Here is a 13,599-nt window from a genome sequence, read left to right as displayed (position 1 = left end):
CTTTTTTTTTTTTGGTTTTTCAAGACAGGGTTTCTCTGTATTGTTTTGGAAGTTGTCCTGGAACTCGCTCTGTAGACCAGGCTGGCCTTGAACTCAGAGATCCACCTGCCTCTGCCTCCCGAGTGCTGGGATTAAAGGCGTGCGCCACCAACACCCAGCTTCTTCCTATTTTTTTTAACATTTATTTTGCTTGAATGTGCCTGTGGTTGTACATATTCCATGGTACATTTGTAGCAATCAGAGAACAACTTGTGGAAAGCTGGTTCTCTCCTTCCACCATTTGGGTCTCTGAGATCAAACCCCAGGTAGTCAGTCTTAGTGCTAAGTACCTTTACCTGCTGAGTCATCTCTTCTCATAACCAGGGAACACGTTAATTTCAACAATAATACTGGAATAATTTGATGTCTGGTGCAAAAATATGAGCCCCAGTGCTTACCTGATACATGTACAAAAAGTAAATCAAAATTAAGCACAGGCCTAAGTATAAATTAAATCTATAATACTTCTAGAATAAAATACAATCGAAATTATCATTCACCTAAGATTTAAATTTTATTAAATTCAAAACTATTTGTTGCTAAGCAAGGCAGAACATGCCCGTAATTCCAGCACTGATGAGGCTGGAGGAACCTAAGTGCGAGGCCAGCCTATCTCTAAAAATCAAAAAATGAATAAATTCAACTAATTTGACTCTCACGTTGAAATAGTCAAGGCTGTCTTCCTACGAGGAGTGTTCACGAATGTCGCTTTAAAGACGTGTTTCCCGTAGGTGAAACTCCCCAATTGCAACGTCTCCTTTTCAAGTTCTGGGTCCCCTTTAAGCACCCAGCCATGACATCACCGCACGGACGCCGCGCAGCCTACCTTGGCAACGCCCGGCTGTCCTTCCGGACCGCTTCAATTGGCTGGCTGGCTCCAAGATGCCCCGCCCCCGTCCCCCAGCAGTCTGCCCCGGCGCCTGCTATCAATCAGGCCAGTTGGCAGCTGTGATTGGCCACGGGATCGGGTTCGCGTAGGCATCGCACTGGGGGAGGGGCGCGGCGCCCCATCCAGAGTCGCGGCCGTCCAGGTCCTCCCGCGCGCCTCGTAGCCCGCGGGTCCTCCTGCAGCCCGCCTGCTGGGCAGGGCCGGCTCGGCCCGGCCATGGAGTCCTACGACATCATCGCCAACCAGCCCGTAGTCATCGACAATGTGAGTCTGGACGGCGAGGGGTGGGTGGGGGGGAGGGCTGTGTCCCGCCCAGGGGTCGCACGCGGCGCCACGCAGTGGCCCGCGCTGGTGGGGCCAGGCGTGGGCCTCGGGACCGCTTCTCTCGGAGCCCAGGATGTGCGGGACAACCGGACACAGCCAAGCCGTCCTTCTAGGCAGGTGGACGCGTCTGTCTTGGGTGGAAGTGCTGGGCAAGTTTCGATCCCCCACTCTTTGCTTGGTGGTCAGCCTGATGTAGGTTGGCTGACATTTCACCTTTTGCGCACTGCTGGCCTCATCATTTGGAGGACCTGGTGATCTTCACAACACCTCCTAAGGGGCTGCACCTAGAGGCAAACACTGCTTGTTAATTTCTACCAGCCAAGTACCCACCACCACTTGGTGCCCTCTTTGCCACTTTAACCCCCCTCTCTAAAATGATCCCTTTGGAAGGTGCTGGGCCACTTTTACCAGGATGGAGCAGCAGCAGTTGGGGTAGTTGTTTCCAAGCCTGAAAGGAAAGAGGCCCTTCTTCCCGAGGCTTTGTCTTCCAGCGCCTGGATTCTGCTTACCTTCTGCTACCCTGGGAGATGTCTAGCCTCGGAATCCTTGGCATGGCTGGAGTTTTCCATGGCTATGCCTAGATGATGCCTCTGGTGTGTAGGCCATGGAGTTTTTGACAGTGACACACTTGTGCTTTCTGGGAGCTGACTCCTTCCCACGTGACCCCCGGATGGTCCCTTTGTGGCTGCCTTTTTTTGGAGCACCCATGTGGACTCCCTTAAATCATAACAAGATGTTTATCATAGAGGCTCGTCCTGGACTCGGCGATGTGCTTGTCCGACCAGCTCTGGCAAGCTACACTGTACATCAGGCCACTTCCCTTCTTGGTGGCCAACAAGCTTATGACCTCAGAGGCACCTGCTTGGCTCCTTTTGGGCTTGGGGGCCCTCTCCTATAACTTAGACATGCTTGTTTCTGTTTTGCACGCCCAGAGGGTTATGGTGGCGATTGGGGGGCAAAGGATAGGAGAAGGTGATTCCTTTACTGAGGAGGTTTGCCAGCTTCTTGTTGAGATCCTAAGTCCAGCGTGCAGGCTGGAGCAGGGACAGGGCCAGTCTCCCCTCCTCCCCAGGGAAGGTACATGGGAAAGGTACCAATCTTTCCACATGCCGAGTGGTCTCCCTGGTGGGCCAGTATGTGATAAAGAAAGGGACTCTTGAATAGGATGACACTGAAGGGTAGGTAGCATCTAGCTATCTTTGGAGTATAGCTGTATTCCTCCTCCCACAGGAACTGGCCATAGCATTCCCAGAGGAGGATGTGTGTAATGGTTTCTCTCTCCTCGCTGATACCCTTCTGGTGCCGGTGATTGTTGGTGATGGGGAGAACCTGGGCACGGTAGAATATTGGGCAGCAACCCTGACCACCACCCACTAGATGGCCTCTAAAAGCGTATCATCTCCCCCTTGAATCTCCAGACCCAGCCAAATAAACATCTCCAGGACAGGAAATGCAGCACCACTTCCAGTTTTGAGCTACTAGTGCTTGTCCTCTAGGTGGGGGGTCTCTGGCTTCTTCCCTACGCAGCCTTGGTAGGACTGCCCAGTGCTGTCCACTTGGGGACACTGACTGGAGTCGATGACAGATACTAAACATTGCTTTTCCTTGCAGGGTTCAGGGGTGATCAAGGCTGGTTTTGCAGGAGACCAGATTCCTAAGTACTGTTTCCCAAACTAGTAAGTGTTACTGGGGCAACAGCCTCCCCCAAACCTCCCTTATTTCCTTTGGAAGAACACGGGTGCTGTGGTCACAGCTCCCCGTCCACCTGTAAGAGGAAACACCGGATTGGTGGGGTTAACCTGAGCTCTGGGAGACTTAAAGTGCCGGGTTTCCTCTTCAGAGCCTCTTACCTTTGTTTTGGCTGAGCCTGAGAGGAGGAGAAACAGCCAGCATTACCCTGGGGATGGGGTGTGGTGATGGCTGTAGCAGGAATAAAAGGGACCTCTCTCCAGGGAAAGAGCTACACTCCACAGAGAGTTGGGGGAGGGTACACAGCCACCCCAGCCTCCCTGGAAAGGTTTTTCTGATTTCTGTGGAGTTTGGGTGCAGGGCTTGAACCCGTAGTCTCCTGAAAGCTAAGCGAACGTTCTGAGCTGTAACCCCCACCCCCAGAACTGTTTTCGTCAGGGCTCCTTTATGTTTAGCATCTAGGCAATGTTCCTGCCTAGCCCTCTCCACACACCCCAGGTGGTGCTAGCAGTAGCAGGAATCCCTGGGTATTAGCATCCTAGAGATCCTGGAGTACCTGGGCTCTGCCTTCCCCACCGGGAAGTTTCTCTCTGGAGCCTCTCAGAGCCCGAAGGATCTGCCCGTGGCCTACAGATCCGAGCTGGACCCTGAAGTCCTCTGTCTGGGGACAAGGCCAGCTTGAGGGTGCACCCTGAGGGTGCACTGAAAGGCTTCAGCTTTCCATGCAGAACTCTGGTGGGTGTCAGGGAAGGCTGTTGGTGGTATGTGGGGAATGTGGGTCACGATTTGGAATGGATGCTCATCAGATACGTGCTTGCCAAGAACTGACTCTCTATTCTGGAAGCTGTGGCAGTGGGGAGGGACAGTGGCCCCTGTGACAGGGATGCATGCAGAAGCCACCACACAGTTCTAGGGCTGCCCTCCACCTGTCCGCAGACAAGAGGGTGGGCTGAGTCAGTGTGGCTACAGAAGGCTCATTCCTGCTAGAGCCAGACCATGAAGGGACCCGGCCATTCACACTCAGCCCTCCCTGGAGAGAGACCCATTCCTTCAGACCCACACACTGTTTGTGCTTCTAAGGCCATGCTGCCCTTCCACGTTCCATAAGTCTAGGCTCTGACCTTTGCCCTGCGGCTCTCCCCAGTGCTGAGACTGGCCGCCCTCTAGAGCTCTGTGGTTGGGCTACAGTCCTCCTGGACACGGGTTCGGCCACGCACCTGACCAACTCACTGACCTTCTGTGTCCTTGCAGTGTCGGACGGCCCAAGCACATGCGAGTTATGGCTGGAGCCCTGGAGGGGGACCTCTTCATTGGACCGAAAGCAGAGGTAACTGGCCTTATGTTGAGCTCCTCAGTCACAGGGGAGAGCTGGCTGTTTGGAAACTACTGGAGAAAGAGCCGATTAAGATCACAAGCCTGTGATCGCAGCACTTGGGAGGGGTGGACGCAGGAGAACTGGAAGTTCAGAGTCATCCTCAGCTACCCCCAAAGTGACCGATGGACCTGATACCTGCTCTGAGGGCTGGGGCCATTTCTTATTCTGGCCAGGCTGGGAACTACACAGCCAAATCAGACTCTGAGGGAGCCAGTATGGGCTTTGAGAGAAGAGCCAGGCCAGCATGGGCAGGAGCCAGGGAGGCACCTGGGGAATAAGGCACGGTCTGGGCCTGACAGGGAGAGGGACTAGAAGGGCAGGTGAGCGGCTCCTGCCAGTGAGGACCAGCCGCTGTTGTAAGAGAAGCATGTGTCCACTAGAGGGGTGTCTGAGGGCAGGTGGAGACAGATAAGAGAGCCTCAGCCCTGGCTGTACTCTGGAAGAGTGATGGCCTCAGGTGGCCCAGGAGGGACTGTGCTGACACTGGCAGCTGAAGGTGGGTGCTGATCAGGGGACACTGGAGAGAGTCTAGGCAGTGAGTAAGAACGCACATTTCTGGGGTCAGAGGGGGGATTGTGGGGTGGGGCATATTTCCAAATTCTTTCCCTGCGTAGATGTAAACAGTGGCTCTTTCTAAGGCCCCAGTGAGAAACCGAAGTTCACCCTGGGGAACCAGAGACTTTATTGATAGGGTGTGAGATGCTAGTGTGGGAGCGAGGGAAACCCACAGCGACCTTCACTCTTCAGTTAACCTTCCCCAGCCTGTACACTCCACCTCTCAGGGCCCCGAGGCCATGTGCAATCAGAGCAGAGCTGCCTATGGACAGCTGGGAGGTGCAGGAGGGAAAGATCTCAGGTGAGGGTCCAGTGCCCCCACCCCCTCCTCTAAGGGAACCTCAGCAGGCCTGCTCAAGAGGTTTCTTACAAGCATATGACCCCTCTTCTGCTTGGAGTATTTGTTGTGTTCTGTAACCTTCTGCTCCTTCCTTCAGCCCTTAGACACGTGCACGCACATGCTGTGACAAAACATCACAACCAAAAAGCAGGTTGGGAGGAAACAGTTTATTTGACTTACGCTTCCATATCACTGTTCATCATCAAAGGAAGTCAGAACGGGAACTCAAACAGGGCAGGAACCTGGAGGCAGGAGCTGATGCAGAGGCCATGGAGGGATGCTGCTTACCGGCTTGCTCCCCATGGCTTGCTCAGCCTGTTTTCTTATAGAACCCAGGACCACCAGCCCGGGGATGGAACCACCCACCATGTGCTGGGCCCTCCCCCATCAATCACTAAGAAAATGCCTGGATCTTATAGAGTTATTAGCTCAGTTGAGGTTCCCTCCTTTCAGATAACTCTAATCTTGCGTCAAGCTGACATGAGACCAGCCAACACAGTGGGTATCATCCATGCTTCACCCAACCATAAAGCCCCCAAGAATTTCATAGTTGTGCTGGTTCTTGTGACCCGATTTCTTTCCCATTCCTGCTCCTTTAGGTGCACTGTTAAGTTTTCAGGTGGGTTTCCAACCCTTCAAAGCACTTGGGCTAGCATTATGTCCTCTATAGAACTAAACCTTTTTACCAAGGATGCTCAGGATGACAAAGCAAGGTCCTAGGTCACCATCCCATGACAAATAGTAGGGTTGTAAAGATAACCTTGACATACTTTGAAAGTCCATTCCAGGCAAGGATCAGTTTTCAGAAGTCCAAAGCTGAGGAGGTACTGAAGTAAAACATTAAGTTCAGTACACCATCCAAAGATTCCATCCCTTTGTATCTGTTAATATGGCTTCCTCATCCAGGGCACTTTCATGGGTCCTTGGTGTATTTTCTTCCTTTCCTTCCTTCCTTTCCCTCCTTTCCTTCCTTCCTTCCTCTCTCTCTCTCTTTTTTTTTTAAGACAGTGGGGGTTGTTTTTTATTTTAATTTTATGTGCATTTTTGGTGTCTTGCCTGCATGTATGTCTGTGTGAGGTTATCAGATCTCCTGGAACTGGAGTTACAGACAGTTGTAAGCTGCCATATGAGTGCTGGGACTTGAACTCAGGTCTTTTGGAAGAACAGTCAGTGCTCTTGACCGCTGAGCTATCTCTAGCCCCAGCATTTTTCTAGTCTTGATGAACTCAGTAGGGCTCAGGTGGCTCAGCTGATCAGCCCTAAGGCCAAGGGGAACAGTATTTTACACCTCCCACCCCCCACTGTCGGCTGCACCTTCTTGGCTTGAGACTGGTGTCCTTGGTTGCCGTTCCAGTACCGATACAGCCAGATGGTACCTCTCCATTTGCCACACCTGGCTGCTAAAAGGACTTCTGTTTGGGTGACTAATCTGTACTCCCCTCTCCCAAGAGAAAAATATACACTGAATATTCAGGTGAAGAAGCTGCCCAACTCTGATCAGACTTAATCCTTTTCACTTGTACTGCTGAGGAACATTTCCATCGCCCTGTCTGTGATGTTCTTGGGTGCTACCAGGAGCTAAGGAACACCTACTTCCAGCACCCACCCAAGCCCAAATGATTTGGGGCGGTGGTGAAACAAGGTCTCCCTGTAACCCTGGCTGCCCTGGAACTGACTTTGTAAACCAGGGTGACCTTAAACACACACAGATCCACCTGAGTGATGGAATTAAAGATGCGTGCCAGCACATCTGGTTCACATAGTTGGCGAGTCAATAAATTCATACTTGAGCATGGGCTTCCAGTCACCCTGTGCGTGGTCCTATGTGCGGGTGTCCCTGGCTACCTCATTAGGGAAGTGGCTCTTGTGATCTCTATCCCTGAAAAGCTTCCTCTGCCAGCAACTCATAGTGGGGCCCCATCCCTATCCCAAGATCCCTGCTAAATCAACCTCCTTCTGTACTCCAGTTAACACCTTCCTGTCTTGCCTAGTGATTGGAGTGCCATATGCCACCTCTGAGCTCTTTAACTCTTACCCAGTGCTTCCTACAGGTTCCAAGTCCTTGGATCTCAGGAAGGACTCTACAACATAGATCTGAGTTGTGTGCTCTTTGGTCCCCACCTGTAAGAAGAAGCAAGCCAATGCCACTGTCTCTTTTTCCACCTCTCTTTCTAAATCCAAGGCTAACGTGGAGGGTGCTAGTCGTGCGTCCCTTGCACTGCAGTTCCTCCACATGAGCAAGTTCCCTCTGGGCTTCAGTTGCACATGGTATTACCCGGGACAGGGACATTGCAGCTGTTGGTACAAGGCTGGATGCTCCAACACACCACATGGGAAAACGAATGCCCCACATTCAGTGAGGCTTCAGCTGCCTGCCTCAGCATCTGGAGGAAGCAGTGCTGTTGCTTTTCCCAAACCCATCTTTGTAGATGGTTGAGGCTTTTTGTTTTGTTGTTGTTGTTGTTATTGTTTGTTTTCTTACTCTTTGTTCTTTTGGGGGCCCACCACCCAGCTCCCAAATAAACACACAGTCTTATTTCTAGCCATCGTTCCTTAACTTAAATGATCCCATCTACCTCTGGCCTCTGGGCTTTTTCCTTTTCTTCTGTAGTCTTGCTTTCACTCTTACTTTACTCCGTGGCTGGCTGTGTAACTGGGTGGCTGACCCCTAGTGTCCTCCTCTCCTTCTTCTCTTGCTTCTTGGTCTTTTTTTCTCTCCTATTCATTCTCTGTGCCTGCCAGCCCCACCTATCCTTTCTCCTGCCTTGCTGTTGACCATTCAGTTCTTTATTAGACCAATCAGGTTTTTTAGACAGACAAAGAACAGCTTCACAGAGTTAAAGAAATGCTACATAAAGAATATAACACATCTGTGCATCTTTAAAACAAATATCCCACAGCATAAACAAATGTAACACGTCTTAAAATAATATTCTACAACACATCTTTGGTTTTGTCCTATCCGGCTGACTGCCAGACATGTTGGAAGAATCCTTACCAAGGAGACATCTTTCTCCTCCTCCTATAGAAGGAGAAAGGTTCCTGCCATAAACCAAACAAAATACAGACTCCATCAGAGTTTACCCTGGGAAAACTGATGTTTATTGGGCTTACCTACAGAGTGTGGATGAGGGGCTACTTAGAGGCAGACGAGGAACCCCCAAAGCACCTAGAAAGTTTTCACCCATCATGATGGGTTCTCTCTTCAGTTAGCCTTCCCCAGCTTATGTACTTTGGCACCCCTCAAGATCCTTAGGCCACATACAGTTAGGACAGAGTGCATAGAAATGACGGGTGAGGATCCAGTGACCCCACCCTCAGCAGGACTGTTTGTGATGGTTTCTTGCCGGCTGGCACCACTGATCTGATGAAAATGGCTGCTGTTTACTCAGAAGATTGTATTCGATAAGGCATGTTGCCATTTTCTCTGGTCCTCAGCCATTTGAGGCCAGCTGAGCTCTGGGAGCCTGCATGCAGAGCAGCGTGCAGAGCAGGGAGATGCCCAGCAGGCAGAGGCAGGAGACAACTTCACAGTGTGCAGCAGTTGCTTCATGGGGGCCAGGTTCTACGTCTGCCTTTCTCCCTGTCCTCCAGGAGCACCGGGGGCTGCTGACCATCCGCTACCCCATGGAGCATGGCGTGGTACGAGACTGGAATGACATGGAGCGCATCTGGCAGTACGTCTACTCTAAGGACCAGCTGCAGACCTTCTCCGAGGAGGTGTGGTAGCACCCTTGCCTGCACCCTCCCAGCTCTCCGGATTGTTCCTTCCCACTCCCTGTCTGCATGTTGGTAGGGCTTTCCCTGCTCCTTCTGTGTGTGTATGTACACGACCAGCGACAGCCAGGCACAGTTTCAGGGTCTGGTCTTTGGAGTTGATTCAGGATGGAGTCCTCAGGAGGGACAAGCAGCTAGCTGTTCCGTGGTGCTGTTAGCTCAGGAAAGCTGTTAGGACCTAGCTTGTCTTTGTGTGTGTGTGACTCCCTCATCTCTCTTAGCACCCTGTTCTTCTAACGGAGGCCCCACTGAACCCCAGTAAGAACCGGGAGAAGGCGGCAGAGGTGTTCTTTGAGACCTTCAATGTTCCTGCACTGTTTATCTCCATGCAGGCCGTGCTCAGCCTGTGAGTGTCCCAAGTCCCGATGTCCCTGGAGGCGCAGCCTCTCGATCCCCTCCATGCCTGTTTCTTTAGTATAAATAATATCCCAGGGTCCCTTGCGGGGTTGAGGAGGTCTCCTCTCCTCAGTGGCTGAAGTAAAAGAATGCTGACCTGGTGGCAGGTACGCAACGGGACGCACAACAGGAGTGGTTTTAGACTCAGGGGATGGGGTCACTCACGCTGTCCCCATCTATGAGGGCTTTGCCATGCCACACTCCATCATGCGGGTAGACATTGCGGGCCGTGACGTCTCTCGGTATTTGAGGCTGCTGCTGCGCAAGGAAGGTGCTGACTTCCACACCTCGGCTGAGTTTGAGGTTGTCCGGACCATCAAAGAGGTGAGAAAGGGCCCGGGGGTGTGGACATGGCTGGGGCTGGGGAGGCCAAGACGTGAGAGCGAGCAAGCCCTGGCTGCAAGTGTCCCTGCTAAATTCTACTTACGAGTTGCCCTGCCCATACAGCGAGCCTGCTACCTGTCCATCAATCCCCAAAAGGACGAGGCTCTAGAGACTGAGAAGGTGCAGTACACCCTTCCAGACGGCAGCACACTTGATGTAAGTGGCCGGGCCTGGTTCTAGGGTGCTAATGCTGACCCGGGGGGAAAGGACTGGGCTCCCCTGGAGAACCTGTGCTTCCGTCATCTTCTCCACAGGTGGGGCCTGCACGCTTCAGGGCCCCTGAGCTGCTGTTCCAGCCAGACCTGGTGGGGGATGAGAGTGAGGGGCTCCATGAAGTGCTGGCCTTTGCCATCCACAAGTCCGACATGGACCTTCGCCGGACACTCTTCTCCAATATTGTGCTCTCGGGGGGTTCAACGCTCTTTAAAGGTACGGCTGGAGAGACGGTGGCAGGGCCAAAGGCCCAGCGTAGCTAGCACCTCAGACCACTCGCAATGAATTAAAGTATGCCAGGCATGGGGGCATACACTTGCCATTTCAGTGTTCAGGAGGTTTTGAGGTAGGAAGATCATGAGTTCAGTGCCAAGCCTGGATTACAGAGGATGAGACACTCTTTAAAAAATAAACCAAACACTAAAGTGAGTTTTCCTTGGCTGATGACTGGACGGTGATGTGCAGTGGAGCACTCAGTTGAGGCGTCTTCAGGGAGGACCTAGGGTCAGGTGGCACTGCATGGCTTTAGGTGACATCTCATGTCACTCTCCCAGCAAGCTGTACCACAGCCAGGGTGCTGGAAGAGGGACGGCAGCACCTAGGGGTCTAAAGGCCACCATGGCAAGGATGCTGGCTGTGGTCCAGGCTTGGCCATCCTTGTATCCACAGGCTTTGGAGACAGGTTACTAAGTGAGGTAAAGAAGCTCGCCCCAAAGGACGTTAAAATCAAGGTGAGACTGGAAACCTCTGGGGAGAGGGTGCTGGGTGGTGCTGGCCTTCAGGAACCCTCTGAGCCTATCTCCCATTCCCCAGCCCGCCCTGCCACTCATGGCCTCGCTGCCTTGGGTTTGAGGGTGGTAGCCGTGTAGGGACAAGTGGTTATGTAACCGTTTGTTCTTTCTAGATCTCAGCCCCTCAGGAACGGCTATACTCCACATGGATCGGGTAAGACGGGGCTCAAGCCAAAGGACTGGGGAGGGAGGGACTCCTCCCGGGCTTCCCACAGGACATGGAGAATGGAGGGATTTCTTTCCCAAGTAAAAGTCTGGCAGTTCTGACAACCCGGGCATGGCAGCTGGCCCAGCCCACCAGTACCAAGAATATTGTCTCTCCATCCTTACAGCGGCTCCATCCTCGCCTCCCTGGACACTTTCAAGAAGATGTGGGTATCCAAAAAGGAATATGAAGAAGATGGCTCCCGTGCGATTCATCGCAAAACCTTCTGATGCCCAAGGAGGGTGGACATATTGGGAGAGAGGGAGGAGAGGGGAGCCACGAGCCCTCGACCCCTTTTGGTCTGGGTTCATGTTCTAGGCCTAGGGTCCCCTGCATGCACTGACCCTGGAGCAGGTGGTGCAGTCATGCTCGCCTGTAGCCCTCCCCTCCCCCTGTGCTCAACATACACAGACACAGAGATTAAGGTTTAGCTGCATGGATGGCAGCCCCAAGCTGGACGTTGAGTTGGTGTGGGCGACCCTCTGAGCAGGGCCACTTTGGCCTGTGGTTCCTTGCTCTAATCTTGAAGCTCCGAGACCAGACACTCCCGTGCTCCCACTGGAGCTAGAGTCCCTGGGCCGCTGAGTGGGCTGAGGGGGCAGCCAAGAGCTCCCACTGGGATGGTGAGGCACATTGGTGTGTTCCATGCCAGTTTCCTCTCCCTGGCCTGACAGGGACCTGGACCTTTGCACATCCAGTTTTGCTGGGCAGATGTCCTAGATAGGGCTGACGAGGGAACAGTCGTCCATCCCCAAGGAGGGAATGTGGCCACGGGTCAGAGCATCAGAGCCATGGGCAGCCATGCTCGTGCTGTGCCTACTCTCTTTCAAGGCACTACACTGATTTGCTCCCCCAGCCCCCTTTCCCTCCATGCCCTGGACAGGAAGGGATTATAGTCCTTATTTGCTGAGAGAAAGCCATTTAATCAGGTGTCAGAGCCAAATGCAGGCACGTCCTCACATCCCTCAAGAAAGGTCTTCACCGTGGCCAGGGCCCCACCTCCCTCTCCAGAGCTGAACGATAATTTAACACAGTTGCCTGAAAAATAATTCTTTTTTATAAATCATTATAGTAATAATTATGGACAAAGCCCAATGTGTGGCTCTGATTCTTGTGGCTTTATGTGCTCTTGTTTGCTCACTCATCCCTGGGGATGTTGAGAGAAAGGACCAGAGGGAACTCAGCACGACTCTGGCATAGCTCAGGAGCTTGAGGCCTTCAGTGGTTGGCAGGGCGACAGGACATGTGAGGCCAACCTCATTACCTTCTTGCCGTGACCTGCTAGGGGAGGCAGAGCCAGGCTGCCTTGCGTGTGTGCCTCACATGTCACACAGGCCTGCAGAGACACTGGGGTGCCGCAGTGATGCAGACTTACCAGCCTGGGGCAGGATGAGAAGGGCAGCCTAGGAATGGTCCAGGCTCCACAGGAAGAAGCAGAACACAGGAAGTCCTGCAGGCAGTGAGAGCTCAACACATAGGCAAGTCTGCGTGTTAGCATGTCAGCACCTATCACACGAAACGGCTTTGAGGCTGGTGGAGCACAAGAGGGCTTTGCCCCAAATAGCACTCTACTCAAAGGAGAAAGATACCAGTCACTTTGGAACAGCGTTGGGCCTCATTCAACAGTGAGGCGTGCTGGCTTGTAAGAGCTTGGGTCAGTCCGTGGTTAGGGAGAGTCCTTTGACAGTTGTTGGCAAGGATGGATAAACTGGTCTGTAGCACTGTGACAAACCAAAGAGGTCCGTTGGCCTAGCATGTTGAGGGTCTGCAGAAGGTAGTTTAGCTGCGGACTAGGTGACAGTGTTCACTATGGAAGAGAGTGACCAAGTGTTGAAAGCTATAGGCCAAAGTGCTGATCAGGTGAGTGCAGGGGCTTCTGTGTGGCCAGATGGTCAAAGCATAGGGACCCTGCAGACCAGCTCTTGTGCTGCCACCGCTGGCTCCTAGCCACCTGAGTTTGGAGCCTTACTGCTGAGTTCCTCCCTCCTCACATGCCCCATACTTTGTCAATCACCAAGCCTGTGTCTCCTGCAGTCCCTTTGCTACCATCCTTTCCCATTAGGGCCACCCCAGCCTAGCTCATGACCTGCTCCGTTCTGCCCACCCAGTGTGTCTGCTCCCATAATCTACTACGCGGGTAACCACTTCAAATCTGTAATGAGTTCTAAGCCATACAATAAAATACTCATGAGTCCTTACTGTAACGAGCAAATATAGCCATGGGGGAGGAAGAAACAGCAGCTCTACAGTAGAATTCCAGTTAATGTGAAATTCCACTTCCTGGGAAAATAAAACAGCTGGAGTGATGCTGGCGAAATCACCTCTGGGAACTGCGCACTGCTACATTTGAGGTCTTTTCCATTCCTACCTTAAGAGAATCCATCTTGTGTCGTTTTGCTTGCTAGCTCCGCTCCTGTACTCCACCCCCTTATACGTGTCAAAGTAGCAGTCGTGTTCTTTAAAACAAAGGCCTCCATTGCCCCCATACACCTCTGGCAGGGATGGCCTGGTAAGAGCTAGCCTGCTATAATGGAAAAGAGCTACAGCTGAGGGAAGCAGCTAGACTAAGCCTTGAGTTGTACAGGTATGAACTCCTGGTTTTATTCTACTGATGCTGAAATA

The 13,599-nt window shown here is 52.5% G+C and overlaps 1 protein-coding gene across 1 annotated transcript; it reads left to right on the top strand.

The window, feature by feature from the left end:
* The first annotated feature begins 1,016 nt into the window (after nucleotides 1–1,016).
* On the top strand, nucleotides 1,017–13,175 carry Actr1b (actin related protein 1B). Its single transcript, XM_005075400.4, has 11 exons — nucleotides 1,017–1,192; nucleotides 2,864–2,928; nucleotides 4,193–4,268; nucleotides 8,806–8,931; nucleotides 9,210–9,334; nucleotides 9,492–9,708; nucleotides 9,832–9,924; nucleotides 10,023–10,197; nucleotides 10,651–10,712; nucleotides 10,886–10,926; nucleotides 11,105–13,175. Exons 1-11 carry the CDS (start codon nucleotides 1,145–1,147, stop codon nucleotides 11,205–11,207), a joined length of 1,131 nt encoding a protein of 376 aa, XP_005075457.1. The 5' UTR covers nucleotides 1,017–1,144; the 3' UTR covers nucleotides 11,208–13,175.
* Nucleotides 13,176–13,599: the final 424 nt, after the last annotated feature.

This window comes from Mesocricetus auratus, unplaced genomic scaffold (genome assembly GCF_017639785.1).
Source record: "Mesocricetus auratus isolate SY011 unplaced genomic scaffold, BCM_Maur_2.0 Super-Scaffold_100021, whole genome shotgun sequence".
NCBI classification, from domain to species: domain Eukaryota; kingdom Metazoa; phylum Chordata; class Mammalia; order Rodentia; family Cricetidae; genus Mesocricetus; species Mesocricetus auratus.
Note: the sequence above shows the minus strand (reverse complement) of the source record. Positions and strands in the feature narration are given on the sequence as shown.

Coding starts and splice junctions, on each gene's coding strand:
- Actr1b (XM_005075400.4), top strand. CDS start 1,145: ATGGAGTCCTACGACATCATCGCCAACCAGCCCGTAGTCATCGACAAT. Junction 4,269..8,805: donor TCATTGGACCGAAAGCAGAG/GTAACTGGCCTT, acceptor CCTGTCCTCCAG/GAGCACCGGGGGCTGCTGAC. Junction 9,709..9,831: donor TTGTCCGGACCATCAAAGAG/GTGAGAAAGGGC, acceptor CTGCCCATACAG/CGAGCCTGCTACCTGTCCAT.